The sequence below is a fragment of the Leptodactylus fuscus genome, chromosome 9 (genome assembly GCF_031893055.1).
Source record: "Leptodactylus fuscus isolate aLepFus1 chromosome 9, aLepFus1.hap2, whole genome shotgun sequence".
Lineage (NCBI taxonomy): Eukaryota > Metazoa > Chordata > Amphibia > Anura > Leptodactylidae > Leptodactylus > Leptodactylus fuscus.
In genome coordinates, this window is record NC_134273.1 from 20,359,344 (window position 1) to 20,381,451 (window position 22,108).

The 22,108-nt window shown below is 45.0% G+C and overlaps 1 protein-coding gene across 1 annotated transcript in view; it reads right to left on the reverse strand.

Annotated features, from left to right (window-relative positions):
- Positions 1-21,476, reverse strand: part of MIGA1 (mitoguardin 1) — a 29,607-nt gene extending 8,131 nt beyond the window's left edge. The window contains exons 1-9 of the mRNA XM_075287114.1: positions 21,447-21,476; positions 18,231-18,354; positions 17,941-18,118; positions 17,096-17,226; positions 16,473-16,599; positions 14,246-14,382; positions 13,473-13,596; positions 4,889-4,989; positions 81-199 (exon numbers count right to left, since the gene is read on the reverse strand). Of these exons, the coding sequence (XP_075143215.1) occupies positions 81-199; positions 4,889-4,989; positions 13,473-13,596; positions 14,246-14,382; positions 16,473-16,599; positions 17,096-17,226; positions 17,941-18,118; positions 18,231-18,335 (1,022 nt within the window). The 5' untranslated portion in view covers positions 18,336-18,354; positions 21,447-21,476. The remainder of the gene's footprint in view (positions 1-80; positions 200-4,888; positions 4,990-13,472; positions 13,597-14,245; positions 14,383-16,472; positions 16,600-17,095; positions 17,227-17,940; positions 18,119-18,230; positions 18,355-21,446) is intronic.
- Between the last annotated feature and the right edge of the window lie 632 nt (positions 21,477-22,108).

Here is a 22,108-nt window from a genome sequence, read left to right on the forward strand (position 1 = left end):
AATCAATGGGATTAAGCACAAGCACACAGATCAATGGTGTCTGCACCAAAACAGATCCATTGCAGAATGTCTGGACTTACCTGAGCGCTCTGCAGTATATCCTCCCCTCCTCTGCTAGCAGCATGGCTTCCTCATAGAGAGGACAGGGGTAGAGAGACTGTAAGCCGCCGGGGCCCCTCATGTCCCTGTGCTCTGTGAGCTGTGAGGAGCAGAACATAGACATTATATTAAAACAGTCCTGTCTTCTCTACTGTATTTAGAAGGTAGAGTTTATTAAAGAAGTAACTGTTTCTTCACTTATTTACCTCATTCTGCTACAATAGAGGTCTATGGAGAGGGGAGTGGTTCTAAATCAGACTCTACAGCCCTGCCTCAAAGTGGAGAGACCTCTACACTACAGAGAGACTGTTCTCTTTCACAACACAGCCGAGTTATTACTATTCAGCCTTCTCCTGGAAGAAATGACTCATTTAATGCTGCGGACAATCTCATATCTCTGTCTCTCTCCTCCTTCTCTCTCCATAGACTTTATTGTAAGCGGACACTGTTTGTGTACAGAGTACAGGACACAATCACTCAGATAAGAAGACACAAGAATGAGCAAACTCTGATTTCCATATTGGATTGTTTCTGCTACATGCAGATCCACTTGTTTTGTGCTGTAAATTACAGCAGAACTGCAGCAAATTCCCCACATCTGAACATGGTCCTATTGTAGTGATCTAGGAGGAGACCACCAACAATCGCCCATATAAGAGGAGGAATTCCAGTCCCTGACCCACACAATATAATATCCTCCATGGCAAGTCTCATGACCAATGGATACAGAGAAGGTAATAACTTGGCAATAAAATGTGAGGCCGTTTATCCTACAGCCCCGATGTATATACTGACCATATTCTCAGGCACTTATGATTTATGTCATCCAGAAGCCAGAACTACAGACTGTTTCCTTCCAATATTTATGTCTCTAGTCTCGGATCCCAGTCGCGCTCAAGACTCTTGGCTGACTTTCCAGAAATAAGCAACATCTAAACATCTGATGTTTAGATTACAAGCCCGATGCTAATCCATCAAATTAACCCATGGATTATCTCACTCCGCAGAAGATCCATACCAGACAGTAAGGTATCGGGAATGTCCTACACTGATCCTGTCACAAGGACGGGCCCTCTAGGATACCAAACTGATGGGTGTAACTGTACCCACTAAATGTATATCAACCCAGAAAAGGGGGCGACATTCACCATGGTCATAGTAACACCGGTTGTACTGGTTGTCACCTAGATTTGCCAGCTGCAAACTTGAAAGAACAAGAGAACCTAAAGGCTTCATGCACACGTCCAAGGGTACAGTTTACGGGTCTTCTTATCTGTGTTTCGATGCTCCATTCGGATATTTTTAGAACAGGTCATAGAACTATTGGCATAGTGCCGGACTGCACATTTGGTCGTGTCCATGAAGCTTTGGAGATACTGTGGTTTATTCTGGAAATGTGATGACCAGTTCTGTACCTATACCCTAATAGGCCAATTTTAAGGAACCCAGTGTGAGATCTGAAAGAGCTCTGTATCCAAGGCGTAGTGTTGTGAATCTTTAGTACAGTGCTGTGAAGTATTGTGGGACTCTATCCATATGAATGATTTCTCTGCTGGATGGAGGTATCTGATATCTAGATATAAACCAACTATAAGGCCTCATGTACGACCAAGCGTGCCACCTGATGCTCCGTTCCGAGGTTTATAGAGCAGGTCCTATCCTGCTGCACGACATTGCAAACCAATGGGACTCGGATGTCATCTGAGTGAGTTCTGCTATAAAATCAACCACCACTTGGTCCTAGGCATGAGCCCTAATAGACAGTATAAAATACACCATTCTCTAGTGACCTATTATACTAGAACCGATCACACGGATCCTAATCTGGATCACTGATCGCCGAGCATTCTCTCTGAGGTCACGGCTTAGTACTATAATGCTATAATATATATTATTATTAGGACAGATGAGGGTAACACCATAAATAAATGATTTGTGGTTCCTCCCTTGAACAGCTGTTCTCTAGCTGTAAAACTCCAGCACATGGATGGTGGACATTCTCCAGCTGGCCGGCTCTTGGTCTGGGCTCCAGTATAATATTCAAGGGGTTTTCCAGGACTTCAATACTGATGGCCTATTCTTACATCCCAGATCAGGGGACCAACTGCAAGAACCCCTGACAATGGCTAAAGGGCTGCAGTAGTTCGGTCACATTCAAATTAAAGGGGTTGCCGGATCCCAAATGGAATAGTCATAATGAGGACCTGTCTACAGGATAAGTTATCACTTTGGGATCTTTTGTGGTCTAACATCCTGACCCCGCACAGATTATTTTCTCTAGTAACCTTCAGGTACCAGGCATTCAAGTAATAGGCGCAGCGCTATATAGTGGATGGGGCTGCTGTGCCACTACCTAATCCACAAATATGCGGAGACTAGAAGACGATCTGTGTGGATTAGGGTGTCGGACCTCAGACCTATAGTGTAAGACAGGTCATCGATTTGAGGCCGCACAACCCCTTTAATAGAAAGTGACACGATAAGACAAACCCATCTGTGACTTGCACCGAGTTGCAATACCAGGCATAACCACTACTAAACGTAGAGCACTGTGTCTGGTAAACAATGGAGTGGGTGCAGCATTGGCTGGACCCCAGTATCTAAAAAAACCAAAGTGTCTTAGTTGCCTATCACCATGAACCAATCAGAGCGTAGCTTTCATTTCCAATAGTGCTCTGGAAAAATGAAAGCTACAATGTGATTGGTTGCTAAGGGCAACAGACAGTTTTTCTTTAAGGACAAGTTCACAATGTGGTTTTGGAGCATTTTTTAACCTCAAAATCTGCCGCAGTGATGAAAGCGGCCTGTCCTGTCACACCGCAGACTCAGCGTCTGGCACTATAGACGGGTTTCTGCCACGGTTTCTACAGGGACTCGTCAGATTTTCTGAGGAGTATCGAAGTATATTTACATACACATATACACGACATCCCATTTACTGAGGCATCTCCTTACTGCAAGTGAACCACTACGTAGTAGTTCACACATCAGAACCCCAGCTAGTCTACGTCCTTATACGCCATATAATCTGCATATAGACAGCCCTTTTAAATCTTTTTTTTACAGTTCGGGTGTTCACCTCAGCCTTATTCTCTATACCCACCCAGTCTATACATCCCCCTCTGGCCCCGGCTTCCTCAGCCATGTCTATTCTCCAGCTGCCAGTAGCAACTGACATCTAAGACATCGGAGCATGCTCTGTAGCCTGAACCACTTCTTATTGGGTCAGGCTTGTTTACTGCCATTTTTTAGTGATGTTTTTAATGTTCCAAGTAATTATCTATCTTTAATAAAATCATCCAGATCTGCAATTCCAACTCTTGCCACTAACCCAAAAATAGTTTGCAACTTTCTGTCTCCTGAGCCATAACACAATGGTCTGGAGCAGATCTTATTGAATTGTATGGGAGAGGTTTTTTTTTAGGCCTATAGAGGTCAATGCACAGGAGGGGGGGGGGGGGTAGTAGATAAGCTGTGACCACCATATGGATGGATTCTGTGCCCTATCTACATATACATAATAGCTATGATCATCAGTGTGCTGTAAGTGAGGTGACTGCCACCTCCATCTTCTTCAGGAACGGCCTCTCCACGCGTCTTCTTCTGGCGCAGGCGGTCAAACTTGTAGGCCTCGGGCCACAAGAAAATGGCTGCTTACTTACTGTGTAAGCAGCCATTTTTCTTGTGGCTGCAGGCATGCGCAGTTAGCTCTGCCCGAGGCCTACAAGGTTGACCCCCCTGTGCATTGGAAGAAGATGGAGGCGGCGCTGGAGAGTTCTCTCGCAGCATTGGGGATGCCCCCAGTGCTGTTTGAGCGCTGGGTCCCGCCCCCAGTGCTGCGAGAGAACTCCTTTGCATACCAATGAAAACCGGGATTTATACCAAACGATGGCACAGAGAAGACATCGAAAGGTAGGAGAAGAATAGTCTTTCTTAAGGCTATTCTTACGTGTTAGTCACAAAAAAATTGCTTTTTAATGATAGGATCCCTTTAACATAAAACATGATGTAAAAAAAAAAAAATTTCTGGCAACACATTTTTCAACATTGGGGTCATGGGAAGTAACAACCTAAACAAATCTGCACTAAGGTCAGGGAGTCTCATAAATTCCAGTATAGTCATTGTGTATATTGGTAGACATGGTGATGAGGGCTCTCCACCTAAATGTATGCCAGAAAAATCTGATTATTAATGCCGAAACCTCACTATTATTTCCGTGGTAAACAGATTTCTGCAAAAATACATTTAGGTGGAAAAAAATCTCCAGGAAACGACAGCACCACGTTCACTTCAGTCCACAATATGTTGCAGATTCTTCCATGTGAATCCTACTCCAGCTGTGGCTATATGGGCAGTCACTTATACGCATGGAGATATTTTGAGATCCTGAAACATTTCGGAACAGCTGAATTCTTCAGCAAATGCTTTCCCTAAAAAAATTCCTCGAAATCCGGAGAGTGGAAGGAAGGGAGAGGATGAAAGGGTCTGGTTTCAAGTTCAACTACTATATATTTTATTACATTGTTAGTCTAGAGGAGGGGGCCTATTATTATTGTCACATTCACATTGCAATGATTCCTGCTCGGGGCGGGGACGGAAGCTATACGTTATATACCAAGAAGGACGTGGAAGAGATTTACAACTCATAAAAGTCAGTGAATTCGAATTAACGTATATCATAGGGGTTTTGGAGTCACTGCTCATGGGGCTCCATCATTGTGGCAGTATTATAATACACCATGTAATTGGGCACAGGTGCTATACAGTAACCCCTCCCCCCCTGCTTACCTCCGTGGCAGACATGAAAGAGTCGTTTGAAGCGATGCTTAATGTGTCTCTCATCCCGAAATCGCCTCCATTATCCATCAAGGTGACGTCTGTGTCTTTATCTTCAAAAAGAATACAGCATGAAAAATAGCCGATTATTTATTACATCAGTAATTCTTTGCACTGAAACATAAGAACGTGGCGGAAGACCTTCACTGTAATCTTATCAGAGGCTGAAGTACAGGTGTCCAGTGCCTGTGTCCCTCTGATAACCCTTCCTGGCCCTGTGACCTAGCGACTCAATTGTGTCACAGGGTCACTGATGAGTTCATTGTGGTAGAAAAAATGAAAACCGGACTCCGATTGGTTGATACGAAACCCGGTGTCCATGAGACAACACCGAGCTCAAATGGTATAGATCCAGGAAGAGTTATCCTGAGGATAAGCCATAAGGCCTCGCTCGCACTGGGTACGGGACCGCGTATTTTGGTCCCGATTTTGATGCGTCAGAATAGGACCAAAATGCGCCTGTCGCGGCTTCCTGCTCCGGAGTAGGCCCAAATAAATGGGCCTAGTCCGGAGGGTGCTGTCGCAAGGCGGACGCCGGGCTGAATCAGCCGCGGAATCCGCCTGAAGAAAGGGCAGCTCGCTTCTTTTTTCCGTGAGCTGGAACATTCCGCTTACGGAAAAAAGGACGCTAACGGTCTACACAGACCTCTATTGTGAGGGGGCGGATTCTGAGGTGGATTCGGCGACAGAATCCGCCCCCTCTTGCCCCGTGTGAACGAGTTCTAAATACGAATCCATTATAGGATGGTGTCTGGTTGCTATACATGGGACGGAGCTTTTTGCTGGCCCTGTACAGTGTAGAAGACCAACACTGGAAGTGACTCATCTAAACGGTCCAGAGGCGACTGTCACCCCCCCATGATCAGCCTATCCTGAGACAATCCCTTTAAACAGATAAAAGGGAACACACTGGAACGGATTCATTATGGCAAAAATTACCACTAGCAAGGAGCGGATATGGATTTGTCTTTAGGCGCATGTGCCAGGTACATGCGCCTAATTTATGATGAAATGTGGGAAACAAAACATTACTTCGCCATGGGAATTATCACAGCAGTACAGAGTATTACAGCAGATGAATGTCATGTTAGCAAGGAAGGCATGATAAACTGCAATTAAAGGATTAAAGGGATTTGAAAGCTCATCCCCTTAGTGATAGTTGTCTTCCTCCAGTGTTGTTCCTGATCTCACTTTCGTCACATTATCACAGTGTGACCTGACTTTTCTGGCATGGATTGCTGTGTAAATATGCGGCCTCTCTGCTGCCCACAGATACTATGGAGAACCCCTATAGGAACTCAGATTCATCAACATCCCATCCCCTGTTCTTCTGTGATAATGCCTCCCCGCTTCTCACGTAATCTGCTCTCTATCGCCCCCTCTTAGTCAGGTCACCATGCCCGGTGTTATTAGCAGCAGTCGATGCAACTTCCAGGACCTTTACACTGAGGATAAGCCAGGAAACAGACATACAGTATATACAGGTACTAGACAGCGGCGACAGCATCAGCAATAGCAGGTTTTATACCTCAGTGACTACAAAAACAAATAGAAAAGGTGAGACGTCCCTTTAAGTGCTTTCAAGCCTCCTAGTACTTTCTTGGTGCCAGTTCAGCTTTGGGCAGAGTATTCTGGCACCCCTCATTGGCAGCAGCCATCTCGTACAAGTCCAAATTTCAATCTGTTATTAATTAGATTTTAAACTCGCTTAAGAAAACTGAACATTCTGGATCCTTGTTTCTTTGAACAGCAGATAAGTGCACACCACAGGATCTGGTGACACATACACACACAAAGTCCTAAGTAGGTTTCCAGTCAGTCTCCTTCCCCTCTAGCAGCCATAAGTAATCAGTAATAGACTATCAGTCGTCTTTGCCCCCTAGGAGTTGTATATAGAAGCCACAGTAAACAGGCCTAAATATTGCCCATGTTCTTTTCCAGCCAGTCTCCTTACCCCTCTGGCAGCCATAAATATAGTACTACGGTGTAAGTAAGTTCCTGGGCAGCAGTCTCTCTATTCTGGTAGCCATTAGTATAGTCCCCGTGTCTCCAATAAGTTCCTAGTCAGTCTCTTTCCCTCTGCTTCTGGTAAATATAGTAAGTTACCCAGTCAGTCCCCACTACCTCTACCTGCAGTAAATGTAGTGTCCCCAGTCAAGCCTCCCAGTCAGTCTCCTTCCTCCTTCAGCTGCCTAAACATATAATCCCCCAATAATTCTCCAGTCAGTCTCCTTCTCCCTCTGGCAGCTTTAAGTATAATACCCAATAAGTTTCCCTGCAGATAGTAATTTTGCCACGGACAATTAATCGTACTTGCTTGCTCACAAAAGTCAGTCCTCCTGTGCGGTCTTCACAACTTTGCTGTATATTGCTCTGGTCCTTCTCTGACAACCAGGGTAAAAGCAATCTGTATAGGTGACTGAGCATGCCTGTCCACCAGCACTTAGCTTCCTAGGTGGATGTGCACAATGCTATACATTTTGAACACTAGGTGGCACCAAACAAAAACAAATGTCGTACTATTAATGTATGTAATTGGTAAATCTTGTTCATTTCTCAGACTACGCAATAAATATATTTCCTGATAGGACATCCCCTTTAAGGACCGTACTATAACATACCCACAGACACATCTGGGCTATATATTCTTCACCACTAAGATTTCCAACCTGCGTCTCCACCAGGATGTTCAGAAATCTTAGACTCCGGCAGCCGTCAGATGACTCAGGGAAATATTACTTTTCAGTGTGATGAATATTTTTAGTAATATTAAACCAGGGGCATAAATCAGAATATTGTTTCCTCTGTGGCCGAGGGATTTCATGGACTTGTATGGTGAATGAGATGTTAGTTTGACCCTCTGGATCGCTTCCATTCTTTTGAGCCTTGAGACCGGTTCTGGGTAGAACACAATAATACATCATGATGTCTCCAGCTCAGACATTACACGCAGGAGTCTGCTTTACCTCCGCCAGCCGCCGGATCCGACGACTTACCAGGATGACATTGAATTAAACATACACGACTTACCTAGAATACTGAGTATTACTGCGCTGAATTATATACTGCCCCCTCCCCCACATTATGCTGCTCTGAAGACGACTGTAGATATGACCATCAGATTCAGGCCTAGGTGTTAGACCCTGCACCGCACTGACTGGTTTCACAGTCTCTAGTCGTAGACAGGGTCAGAAGCAGCTTCGATCCCATTCAAGTAACAGCCACAGATCTGTAGCCTTGTCCTCCTATAGCGGTGGCTCCGGAGTAGTTACATACTTGTACAGATATCATACGTTTCCATAACCATGAATGCTACTTTTATCTAAAAAGACATCTAATCCTTTTTTTGTAGGAGTCAGCTCTGACTAGCTCTTGGGTAGGCTATTCCACCGATTCACAGACCTTACATCATAGAACAAGCTCCTGGGATAGACTATTCTACAAATTCAAAGACCTTACAGTACAGAACAAGCTCCTGGGATAGGCTATTCTACAGATTCAAAGACCTTACAGTATAGAACAAGTTCCTGGGCAGGCTATTCCACAGATTCACAGACCTTACATCATAGAACCAGCTCCTGGGGTAGGCTATTCCACAGATTTACAAACCTTACATCATAGAACCAGCTCCTGGGATAGGCTATTCTACAGATTCGCAGAACTTACACTGAAGAAGCCTTGTCAGCTCTGGAGATTAAAGGGGTTATACAGTTATCAAACATGATCTGCAAATACACCCATAGCAGTGCTAAACACACTGCTCCCTTGTGCACCCTTTGCTTCACTTCATTTTACTTGCTGCTCCTTGTATTATTGTTAGTTACATCTAGTGAATCTGTGAACAAACTACAATTCCCATTATGCATCTACCTTGCCTCACTCTCTGTGTACCTCTCCATTCTCCCCTCCAATGAACTCACAGGTAATATAAATCACTTCCAAATCTGAGGTCACATGATGCTGTGATGTTTTATTTGGATGCTCCCTCACGTGACTACTGAGGCCAATCAGCGGCTTCAGCAAAACTCCGGAAGAGACTTGCCGGAGCAGAACCGGGACGCGCAGGACAGGTGAGCATGCATTGTTTTTTATTTTATTTTTGTCTGGACAACCCCTTTAAGACACTTTAGTCTCATCAAAGTGGGTTTATGGGTTTAGTCCCATAAAAGTGAATACAGCGGTCGTAACACATGCACCCCAGTGATCTAGTGCTCTATGTCTATGGGACGCTCCGGGATAGCCATGATGACAGGGTTCCATCCATCAGACGCTCATATGAATAGAGGAGACGAGTTATTAGTGGGAAAGCCCTTTTAACAGACTGATCTCATGTAGGAAGCTGCCAAGAGTGACACGTCTTGTGGTATCTTAAGTAGGATTCAATCATTCTCAGTATATTTATATCGCCCACATAAGCCGACATCTCTGCGGCAGATCATTTCTATCCACTGTAAACACACAGGATTCACCTCCTTGGTATCGCAGCTTATTCAATGATTCACAATTCAGAGTCACAGATAGGTTAGTCTTATGATGTCACTTTCTATGAAATGGGCTTTCTGGCCCCAAATCCAATTTTCATCCTGATGACCTATCCACAGGATTGGCTATTTGTATGTGATCTGTGGGGAGTCCGACACCTAGAGCCCGTACAGATCATATGTTCTATCAGCGGCCGGGTGCTGAAAGCTGCTGGTGGACGGGTACCTGGATGACGAGCGTGGGGTCTCGATGTCGGACCCCCTGCAGATCACATATTGATGACCGATCCTGTGCATAGGTCATACTATGAAAATTCGATTTGGGGGACTGAAAACCCTTTTGATATGGCAGAAAAGCCATATGAAATAAAACAATGGTGAACACTCGGAACAAGAAAGATACTTGCTTTGAGTGTGAACCAAAATATCATCCCCCTAGGCCAGTTCTGGCATAACGGGATCGATAAATCTCCCCCAGTACGTGTAAATTATGGCACACAAGTGACACGCAGAAAAGCCGCACGCCATCACATGATCACAGTGAATCAATGAGTTTGACTATGTGTAATCCGTCCAATGTGACATTTCTATGAACTGAACAACAATCCACGTGATCGCTATGGCCGTAAATTCTAGCTCACAGCCCCATGAACGCAGGGTGAAAGCAGGCTGCTCACAAGTGTCTGAGTAATAGGGGCAGGTGGAAGACAGAGGTGGCATCAAGCTATCAGGAGCCTAAATTTAACTTGAGGGTGGCTGGTGACAAAACTCTGCTGCGAGGCGTCATGTCATATTTTGTGCTGTGGTTCATGGGCACACAGATAATGTGGTCAACAGATGTGTATATGAAGTGTCGCGGGGACCCCAATATGCAGAACCAACAAAGTAACTGGGTGACACTTAAGTAGTGGGTCGCAGAAAAAATGGGGGAAGCTTAGGGTGTACCTAAACATATTCAGAGAGAGGGGCAGGCGCTGTACAAGGGGGGGGGATTTACTAACCCATCTATGGCAGTTTTCTAATGTGAATAGTCGCACATCTTTGGTGCACAGACCTTTATTGAGTCAAAGAAGAGCCTCGCTGTTCTTTTTGCATCCTGCTCACCAATTTTTACAAAAGTGGTCCTATTTCTGTCTGCTTTGCATACTGAGGTCATCCATGTGCTGTCCATGACGTTCGATCAAGGACCATGGTCGTGTGCACGTCGCCTTAGACGGATGTGCAGAATGCCAGCCTTAATAAATGTTCCCCATTGCCCATCCCCATGGCTTTGCTGTCCTTCTCCCACTGTTCACTCCATCTCCTGATCCCACCCAGTGTACCACAGGTTGCCAAATCACACCATAGCTCTCCACCCTACATCCTCATAGTGCCACCACTCCCAATTCCCCTGCCCCAAAAGAAGACGCCGTTCCCGAAGAAGATAGAGGAGTCACTGGAGATTCCTCTTGCAGCATTGGGGACACCCCCTATGCTGTTTGAGCGCTGGGGACCGCCTCCAGTGCTGCGAGAGAACTCATTTGCATACTGTCGAAAACCGGTATTTCTACCGAACGGCGGCGCGGAGAAGACCTCTAAAGGTAAGAGATGAATAGCCTTTCTCAAGGCTATTCCTACGTGTCAACGACAAAAAATTTGATTTTAATGGTAGAATGCCTTTACGTGGGAGAACATAGGACCTGCCTCTCCATTCCTATAAGGAACACAGGACCCCCGTTATTGTGATCGGTGCGATCCCCAACAGTAACACAGGGATCACTTATACTGTGGATGAAGGATAACTTGTGAACTTGGTCCAGGTAATAAGATTATCAGTTATGGGGCCTTGGTAGACTGTGGTTATTATAGTTGATGACATCACATGACTTAGGGGTCACATACCAATAATAAGCACTATGAGTCCTATTTACTAGTCACCCCGATGAGTCTGATCAATGGGAATGTTCAGTCTATGAGCTGTCACAATACATCTTCCATAGGTGCAGCATGAGAGTATATATATAACTCGCCATTCCAAGCAGATGCACTATCTGGGGTTATATATAGGACATGTTGTCAGCTGTTAGTATTTTAGGAGGACCTGGAGAGTGTAACCTCCCCCACCCTCCAGTACAGCACGTGAGAAAATTCTTCCCATATGCTGGAACAATGGCTGGTTCACACACAAATAGGGATCAAAGGTCCAGACGAAACCTTATGGTTGTGTCCATACAGTGTGTACGGCGTCTGATACATCACTCCTAATACACATATGCACAATGCAGAGCGAACTGCAGCATAAGAGTTCTCCAGTTCACATCCCCTACCCCAGACTAAACATGTGAATGGGCATTAACACTTTCCAGACTCCATTAGGAGATTCCTGGCTGGTTCTCCGTCGTCTCGGGATGATGAAGAGCAGCATTTACTCTAATACAACATGACGGCTATGGGAAGAATTTATAGGAGAGCGAACGCAGATATTGGCTGGAGCGGGAAGGAGATTTTATCTCTGCCATGGACGTCGATGAGCTCTGTGCAAAAAGCAGAGTCCATCGGTTCAGCAGATTCTACACTGTTACCAACAATATGATAGGAAGGGGTTATCCCAGAAGTGTCACTGGTGGTCCCAACACTAACTGAAAAAGGGGGTCTTATGTCCCTCTCTTTTAATGGAGCTGTAGTCAGACATGTACTCTTGGATCCATAATATTCTCACAGACCTCGATTGGAGCAGCAGTGCAAATAGGGATCAGAGGATCCCAATTCTCATGATCAGTGGGGGGACCCCAGAAATCACACTTAGAAGTCTGAGAACTTAGGACTCTGGAAAATCCCTTCAAATATTATTTGCCAGTGTTTTACCATAAGCACTTCTTTAAGCATACGTAACCTTTCCTAAAATGGTGTGTATATATACATATATATGTATGTCCGTACAATGAATGTACATGAGGGGCAGCATAATTTCTGTCCATTATATGACTTGTATGACAGTTTCTCCCTCCGCAGATCCATCTCTAATTTTCTGTTCCCCCTGACTGACTGCTATGATGTCTGCCATACACTGAACCAAAGAACGTGATCGTATAGGACAATATAGAAAACTACTGATCAGCTCTAATGTGAATAAAGCACTTAGGGCAAGATAGAAACTTCCTATTTAGCTGCAGCAGTCTCTCTAGTTGCCTCTGTCTCTTCTCTGTTACTCAGTTCTTGCTCATTCCTCTATAGACTTTGTGCAGGAAGATGGATCTAATCTGTCTGGTTTAAACTCACAACCAAACCATGGAATATTTTCTACAGTCATCAATTAGATTTTAGGATGGAAATAATGCAGATTGACTAGAACATCCTTACTCTGAAACACACTGTGCTGCTGTGAACATTATGAAATTCTCAGTGGTTACGTTTTCTGCTCAGGTTAAAGGGGCCCCATTCTAGTGTTTCACTGATTCTGTTTCAATGCTGCCTGGGTCACTATTGGTCTTTACTTCCTGCCGTTTCTGGATACACAGGAAATGCCCACTTGGCTAATGACGGGCCACAGCAGTGACCGGACTAAGACAGTGGTTGGCTGAGCAGGAAGTTCCAGGCATTTCCTGTGTGCTAAGAGGCCTCAGGACGTATAGGCCATAAGGGACCCTGGAAGATCCTGAACCGGCACCCTGAGGGGTATCATTTTTTTTAAAATTAGGATCCCATTCTCAGCAGTTTTAATATAATTTAATTCTCTGGAAATTTAAATTAAATTAAATTTAAAAATTTAATTTTAATTTAATTCTCTGGAAAATTCATGTAAAGTGGTTAGAAGGATACCCAAATGAGAAAGCCCAAGATTATAATCTGCTCTGACCTATCACCCATCATAGTGCTGACCGTACACCCATCAGTGCGCTGCCCATACACCCATCATAGCGCTGACCATACACCCATCATAGCGCTGACCATACACCCCTCATAGCGCTGACCATACACCCATCATACCGCTGCCCATACGCCCATCATAGCGCTGCCCATACACCCATCATAGCGCTGACCATACACCCATCATAGACAGACTAATAACTTCTTACCAATGTCATTAGCCAATGATGCTGGATCAGAAGCTCCAAGCGAGGCCTCAAATTCCTCCTGGAGGCGGTACGCACGCTGCAGCAAAGATTCCAGTTTATGGATGAATTCAGCGCTTATGATGTCCTAGAATGAAACATTTATAGAGGATTATATTCCAGCACCAGGAATAGCCATACACAACTACCCCCCAACATGTATGCCTGTGCTGTTCCTCCGTTACCAGCTGAAGGGGTGTGTCCCTACATACTCTGAGGCTGTCCAATCACAACTGGCACGCCCCTTTTGACAAGGGAAATGGTAACGCCCAGTTGTCAATTTATTCATAAATTTCCAGTAGGCACAAAACAGAAGAAGCATATTCCAGAATTGTTATGGGGAATACAAGTATTTACTAAAAGAGATAGGTCAGAATTGTATATTTAATAGGGGAGGGTCCTTAATAAAGTATGTTAAAGAGGCACTCCGAGCTTTATAATTGATAACCTATCCCGGATGTGACACCTGATCAGATGTTTAACCATTTCCCAAGCCGAGCACCATAAATTTATATAATGATTTTCTTGGTATCGCAGCTCAAACCAACATGGGACAGGTCATGTGATCAAAGAACGTGACCCATGAAGTAGCAGCGGCGTTCAAGAGCTGATCTGTGGAGGTCCTGGGTGTCAGACCCCCAAGGTGGTTCTCCTAAGAATAGGTATCAATTGGAAAATCCAAGCAAAACCCCTTTAAGGTTCCCTTCTCTGCCTAGGTATTTGTATATACATGGTACCTCCACATTTTCTTCAGCAATGGCATCTCCAGCTCCCATTCTGATGGATCCGCAGTTCGCCTCATCTTCCGCCTGCCTATTTCGGAAAGACAGGGCTTGTTCCCACCTTCGTAGCGCCTCTTCAAATAATTCCATTCCTTAACCAAAATTAAATACATACATATTTTCAGGCATGCTTTAGAACTTGTGCGCTCTCTTGCATGTTGCATACTACTTTACTATTCAATTTAACTGAAGAATGCCCCCTAGTGGCTAATCCGTGGTACTGCACTGAATGGAAAATCTACAACACCCAGCATGCACTGACAGCCTGCAGCACAAGGTGATTGTGACAATTGCTATATTGGTACAACATGGGAGTAATGCAGATAAAGAGGGTCTCTGTATATCTGACCAAGCCCTGTATACTCCTTTATCCAGAGAGTCAGGAAAGCAGCTGCTGGTCCGGCAATTAATCCAGATAGGAAAAGCAGATGCTGACCCCAACCCGTCAAACAGCAGAGGGGCTGGGCAGAAAGCCATCCGTAAACAAGCCCCGGAAATGGACTCTTCACATCAGCGCAGGTTTAGTGTCAGGGATTTTCTCTGCCCTTATCCACCTACTTACTGACATTTATAAATACCCTGACAAGTGACTATGGCCCTACACATCCTGGCACTGCCCAACTGCTGAACGCCCAGTTGTTACTATATTCACACATTTTCAATAGGAATAACAGAGGAACCGCGTCACAAAGTTACAGGAAAAGATGCTTCTTCCCAAATTGTTATATTACATGGAACACACGTCTTCACTACATCAGACATGTCAGGAGAGGAGGCCGATTCTCTTTAAGGCTGAGGCCCCACGTTGCAGAAATGCAGCTTTTTCTGTTGCAGATTTTGCCGTGTTTTAGTAGTGGATTGAGCAGAAGGGAGAAGTATAAGAAATTCCTCTATATTTCCCATTCCTTTTGGAGCCATAATTGACTTTGGCTCAAAAAAACGCAACAAATCAGCAAAAAAAAAAAAATCTGCGTTTCCGTAAAGTAAGGCCTTAGCCTAAGGCTGGGGCCCCACGGGACGTAAACACCGCCATTTGCCCGCAGCGGAGACGTTTTACAGTGCAAGCAAAGGGGATGAGATTCACGCGAATCCCATGCCCACTTTGCAGAAAAAAAGGAGCGCAGACACGTTGCGATTTGCAAAGGCGTTGCGGCTTTGCAAATCGCAGCTTGTCAATTATATCTATGGAAACACTGGCGGCTTTCCTGTAGATATAATGTTAAGAGAAACTCTGCAGAGGAAAACTCTTGTGAACTTTCTCTTAAAAGCACTGCGGAAAGAACTGCAATGCATTCACACAGCGGTTCTTTCTGCAGCGCTTTAGTGTTGCGATTACGGCCCATGGGGCCCTAGCCCAAAGAGAATCTTTCTCCAACTCCACCAATTTCAACTCTGCAATCCTTCCATAGGTTCTGCTCCACTGACTCCAGCAAAGTTGGATTTTTCAAAGTCCCGCCATTCCTGAGTAATCAATACTGATCAATTTAGCACTTAAAAGGCTACTTATGCTCTCTTGTCAGGTGGTCATAGAATCTCTGCTCCAGCCCAGGACCACCCACCTGACAGTAGAGAGAATAATTAGCATATTAAGCGCTGAAACTTAATCATAAACATACCGTAATACCTTTGTTATTTATATCACTTTGAAAGATTTAGAGAACTCAATTTAGTCTTATGTTAATGAGGCAATTGGTGCACTGGGGACAGGCCTTCATCTCCCTGGAGCATTGCTACCATGTCACCCCATGTGATGAGACCTGATTCTACTGTAAGGACAGGGCTCCCAGGGCTGAAGACCCGCTTTCAATGTTGTTTTTCTCCAAATCAACAAACGTGACCTACATAACAGAGCTATGGTGTTTATCAGTGTATGTGCTTTGTAACACAGAACGTGCTTGGGAGAGGTGATAGACTCCCTTTAACTTTATCAACCAATGCCAGGTAGCAGCTGCTAAAGGACATAAAATCATGTGACGTGCGAAAAGCAGCTGGATAAACTGGGCTAATGTGGGTTCAAAAAAGGATAACTTAGGTAATGGGTGGACCACACAGTTTATTATTACACTTGGGGATGTCTCCTCTGATCCCATTACAGTCTATCATCAATAAAGGAGACAATTCTTTACTGTAAGACGGTAGAATTGATTGGTGCTCCATACTAGGGTTCTCCTCCTCCGCTTACCCATCAGATAGAGGTTCTCTGGTGTGGTGACCGGGATATTGACAAGCTTAATGTCCTCTTCTTCCCCTTTATCCCAGGCATTGGGGTTCATACAAGAACAGCTCTGACATGAGTTCACACTTCGAACCTAAATCGCAAAACAAAAATATCGGGACAAATTTATCAATAGAAGTCCGAGACCTTTCTGTCTAGATTTATGGGCCAAGTTACCCCCTATCCACAAGAGAACTGGGGAGTTTTGCACCCCAGGTTTGCCTGGAGTTGTTGGTTGGACAGTGTATGATGCTCACTTGGATCTCCAGAGATGGCCATAGCACTGCCTTTGGCTAACTCTGGTGGGTCCCAGGTGAACGAATAAAGAGGTGTCCAACCAGCTGCTCCATCCAAAACTGGGGGGCAGAACACAATATTTCTTGTAATCATTGGGGTCCCACTGCTGGATAGGGGGTAACTTGCTGAGACAAGACAACAACAGAACATGCAAAGGGGCCATAACTTCTACCCATTTTGAAGTCCACTCCCACTAAATTTATCAAGTATGCACGGAGACCGCCCATGAAATTTGCGCCATTTTCAGTGTACTTACAACACATGGGCCATGAAAAAAAAAAAAAAAAACTTACCGAGGCCAGGCTCTGCACGGACCCTGAATATTTACTGTTCAGTCCTCCATTAAGATATAGCTGGGAACCCTTCTCCTTCAATGACGTCAGGGACAGGGTCAGATTCTGCCGACTACTGGAACAGCTGGACCCTGCAGTACAGACACGGAGCGGCCATTCATCACACTGCCCATGTGTAACCCAGACCACATACCCATGATCCGCTCTATCCCATATAACACATGATGGACGTGATCTATACATTACATCTATCCTGGCAATGGAGGACGTGACGGTACGAGCTCTTGGCAGATGTTAAGGAGAACCCTGCTCATTCCCGTCTTCTTATGGACTGCAACTTCATGACCTTTTCTTATTTGTACACCTATCATGGCGTCGTCCTAGCCCTGTTCTAGATTTAGTTCTCCAAGATGAGCACCTTTAAACAACATGACAGTGCCCGACCGCAAACAATTCTGATAGTCATGCATGGACAAGGCCAGTATACTGCTCCTGAAATACTCTGTGCTGCTAAGGACCACTACTTCCTTAATTCTTGCAACCTCCCACTTGTTTGTTTTGTCCTCCTCAAATCATGACATTACCCGTGTCATATGCATGGGCAATGCTTGAACAAGAAAAGCCAAGTCTTCTTCTAAAATACTCTGTGCTGCTGTGGACCATGCTCCTTCACTATCTACTGTAAATCTAGGCCTGTGACCAGCCCTCTGGTATCCATTCCCTGATCTAACCCGACATTGCCACCCTGTCCTCACTAATACAACTACAACACTGAACAAGATCAGCACAACCCTCTCCTGAAATACTCTGTGCTGCTCTATTACAATCCATGTATGTGAGCTCACCTTTCTCCGAGGCGGCATTCTTGGTACAGTCCAATAGGAGATTACTGGGCTCCCAGGTAGGAACTTGGCTTTTTTTCTTCCCTCGTCTTCTCCTAAAGTGACGAGCCAGAAATATAATGGAGACCGTGCTGACAGCAGTGACCGCAAAGATTTTCTTCAGTCCGGGGTAAGACTTTAGCTGCGAGGCATAAAAATGTATAAAACACCGGAAAGATTATCTGTAGATTGTTTTTTATCATTTTTTTTAATATTAAAAAATAACCAATAAAAAAACCCCGAAACATCCGAACCTGTGAGAGCGTGTTGTAAAAGGACAAAGGAAAATCCATGACACGCAAGGCGGCCATCTTGAGGGGGTGCGGCGTCTCCGTCATTGTGTCTTGTAATGAGGCCATACATTTCCCGTATCCTCTTCTAAAGGAAAAAAAAAATAGTATACAAAAAAAAAATGGCCTACACGTAGCAACGTACACCCGCTACCAAGGCAGGGGTTAATTTATGGGAAGTGACAGGCTACATAAAAATGGACTCTATGACAATATGGATTCTTTTGCCCTATGCACATTTTCAGTGAAAATGGTGGTAGAACAGCGCCTCCTGATGGTAGGACAGTTCTTACTCTATACCTGCAATGTATTCATGTAAAACAGTGGGGCAGTTTGAGGTGCAGGTCACTATTATATCAATGGCAGGGGTATAGCTATAGGTGGTGCAGGGGTAGCAGTCACTACCGGGCCCTGGAGGCTGAGGGGGCCTAAAGGCCTCTGTACAGTATATTAATAGACCAGTATCATACATAACACGTGTAGATTTTGCTTTAAGGCCCAGAGTTATGCCTCTGGTCACTGGGGTCCATAACAATACTGGCTGTGTAGACGCGATGCGATGATGTCACATCGCGTCTACAACTGTGTGCGAGAGAGAGAGGCGCGGAGAGAGTGGCGGGGGAACGAGGAGAAGGTAAGTGTAATGTGTACACTGAGGTGGAACGTGAAACTGGGGGCAGATGAAGGAGAGGACGGCATAACACTGGGGGCAGAGATGGGGGGACATGAATCTGGGGGCAGAGATGGAGGGACATGAATCTGGGGGCAGAGATGGAGGGACATGAATCTGGGGGCAGAGATGGAGGGACATGAATCTGGGGGCAGAGATGGAGGGACATGAATCTGGGGGTAGAGATGGGGGGACATGAATCTGGGGGCAGAGATGGAGGGACATGAATCTGGGGGCAGAGATGGAGGGACATGAATCTGGGGGCAGAGATGGAGGGACATGAATCTTGGGGCAGAGATGGAGGGACATGAATGTGGGGGCAGAGATGGAGGGACATGAATCTGGGGGCAGAGATGGAGGGACATGAATCTTGGGGCAGAGATGGAGGGACATGAATGTGGGGGCAGAGATGGAGGGACATGAATGTGGGGGCAGAGATGGAGGGACATGAATCTGGGGGCAGAGATGGAGGGACATGAATCTGGGGGCAGATGAAGGGTGTATATGAAACAGGGGGAGAGATAGAGGGGGGGGACATATAATTTACGGGTGACTGTAGGATTATACTGTGTGCGGGCACATGAAAAATTTATGAGAATGGGCGAAGTCAACACAAAAGTGGGCGGCCAAATTTGCCGCAGCGCGCTGCACATTTTGTCCCTCTTTCGGGTCTTCAAAAGTTGGGAGGTATGTACAGATATTATAGAGCGAGGGTTGTATACTCCGCTATCATACAGACATTATATAGCGAGGGTTGTATACTCCGCCCTAATACAGACATTATATAGCGAGGGTTGTATACTCCGCCATAATACAGACATTACAATACACCCTCATTACTGAGCACTCAGGTTTGTGGTACAATTATTACTTTTAGCAATAATCTCCATATATCTTTATATTCTGGTCATAACACAATTGCCCCATCTACAATACGGGGTAAATGTTCCTAGAACGGCTCCTTTTGGCTTGTACAGTTTTTGCAGTAAATTTTGCTTTTTTTCTATATTTTTTTAAAAAATGTTACACAAAAAACTGCTTCAGAACCTTGGTGTAAATGCACACAGGTTTTGCAGCCTGTATTGGTGCAGCTTTCTGGCACAGTGACGGGCGCTGCTGAAAGTGTCTTTCACGCTGACTCGATCTGCATGATCACACATGACGGCCTTAGGCTTTATTCACTGTGAAACATTCCATTTTTGCAACTACGTATCACATATTTTGCATTAATTTCCGGCCGCCTGACTTTGACGTCTGTTTATCATCTATTCAGAAAAAAAAACAATTCCTAAGTTTTTTTTAACCCTTTCATTTTTAAGGGCCACCAGTGCAGATGTGAATGAGTCGTGACGTTTCTGTTTATTTCTGCTGTGTGGGCATACGGTGGAATTTTCTGCACTTGTTCCCTTTATCTGAATAGCGTTGTAGGAGTTCATGCACCTGCTGCAGATTCAAGCCCATCCACATGTATAAAGCCTCGTTCACATCTGTGCTGGTATTCCATTCGGTGGAGTCCACATGGGGACCCCCCAAACAGACTACCGAACGCGTTTGCAAGTGGTGTGCAGTGAAAGCACACAGACCCCATAGACTATAATGGGGGTCCGTGTGCTTGCCGCGAGATCTCTGCAGGGAACATGCGGACAGGAAAGTACTTCACAATCTACTTTCCCATCCACATGACTCGTACGGAGAACTCACGGCAAGCACACGGACCCCATTATAGTCTATAGGGTCCATGTGCTTTCACTGCATACCGCTTGCAAATGCGTTCAGCAGTCCGTTCAGGGGGGGGGGGGTCGGTATATATTTTTCTGCAGCAGCTTGACCTGCAAGAATCTCCCAGCCATGGACATGCTGTGGGCTTACAGTCTGCAGCATTAGTCACTTTGCCCTGTTTTAGGATGTGCTCTCCGTCATTCAGGTCCGCTAAAATATAACCCCATAGTCTGCTCATTGTCCATCAGGTTTATATTGAAACGGACAAATGCCCTCCGTACTGGACTTTTCTCTCCCCCGATTGTGTACGGTTTCTGCGGCGAAGTCGCAGACGTGAACCTAGCCTTAGTCACAACATGTAGATGAAATTTCAATCATTTTCATCCACCACACTGCCAATATTTTTATATTTTTTCAGTACTCTCCTGTACATCCAAAGTGTATTAGGATGATTTCTGGTTCACAAATATAATGCCACAATGACAGTAAGGACTGGCACAGAGCAATATATAGGAAAATGCAACTCTTCAAAACAAATGCATGGGCTAGATAAAGCTAAATGGCTATAGATCAGAAGTGGACATACATGGTATATCTATGGGACTGCCTGGCATATTGCACATATGTACACATGATCTATAAGAACATGCACTATACGTAATGTAACATATACAAGTGAATAGAAGGATATGCTGCCCCCTGTCAGTGCAGGACGGTCAGACCAGGTGACTGCGCCCTGTCCCTCCAGGCTGTGCAGTATAGGAGAGTCTGTACCAGCATGGATCACATACCTGCTATACACCAGCTGCCTTCCCCAGCACTGATGGATTCTGGAGAGGAGGAGGAGGAGGAGGGGCAGGGACTGCTTCCGGGGAAGGGGCTGCTCATCTTGTAGCATGGTGGAGATGCTGAGATACAGGGGAGCTGTCTGACTGCGGTTCCGTCTAGATTGGAGTTGCTGTAGGGAGAAACTACTAGAATCAACTCCAATAACTGGCCAAGAGAGACATTGTATATGTATATGATTATCAATGAGAATATAGGAAATACACATTCCTGGACATAGATACATATATATATATATATATATATATATATATATATATATATATATGTATAGATATCCTATTAATATTATAAATGTGAAATGTTTGTGGGTTTGTGTGTTTGGATGTTTGTTCCTCAATCACGCAAAACCCGCTCCACCGATTTGGCTGAAATTTTCCACAAACATAGTTACTACACTGGATTGCGCAATAGGCTATTTTTCGTCACAATAGCGCACATACGTTTTTCCCAGGACCCCCACAAAACCCAAACTCACATCACTATCTCTGCAATCTCACACACTTTAGACCATAGCAAACCACATAATTCATATTACCCTCTACAGCAGAGGTCAGCAACCCCTGGCACACGTGCCAAGAGTGGCACTCCTGCCATATTTCACTGG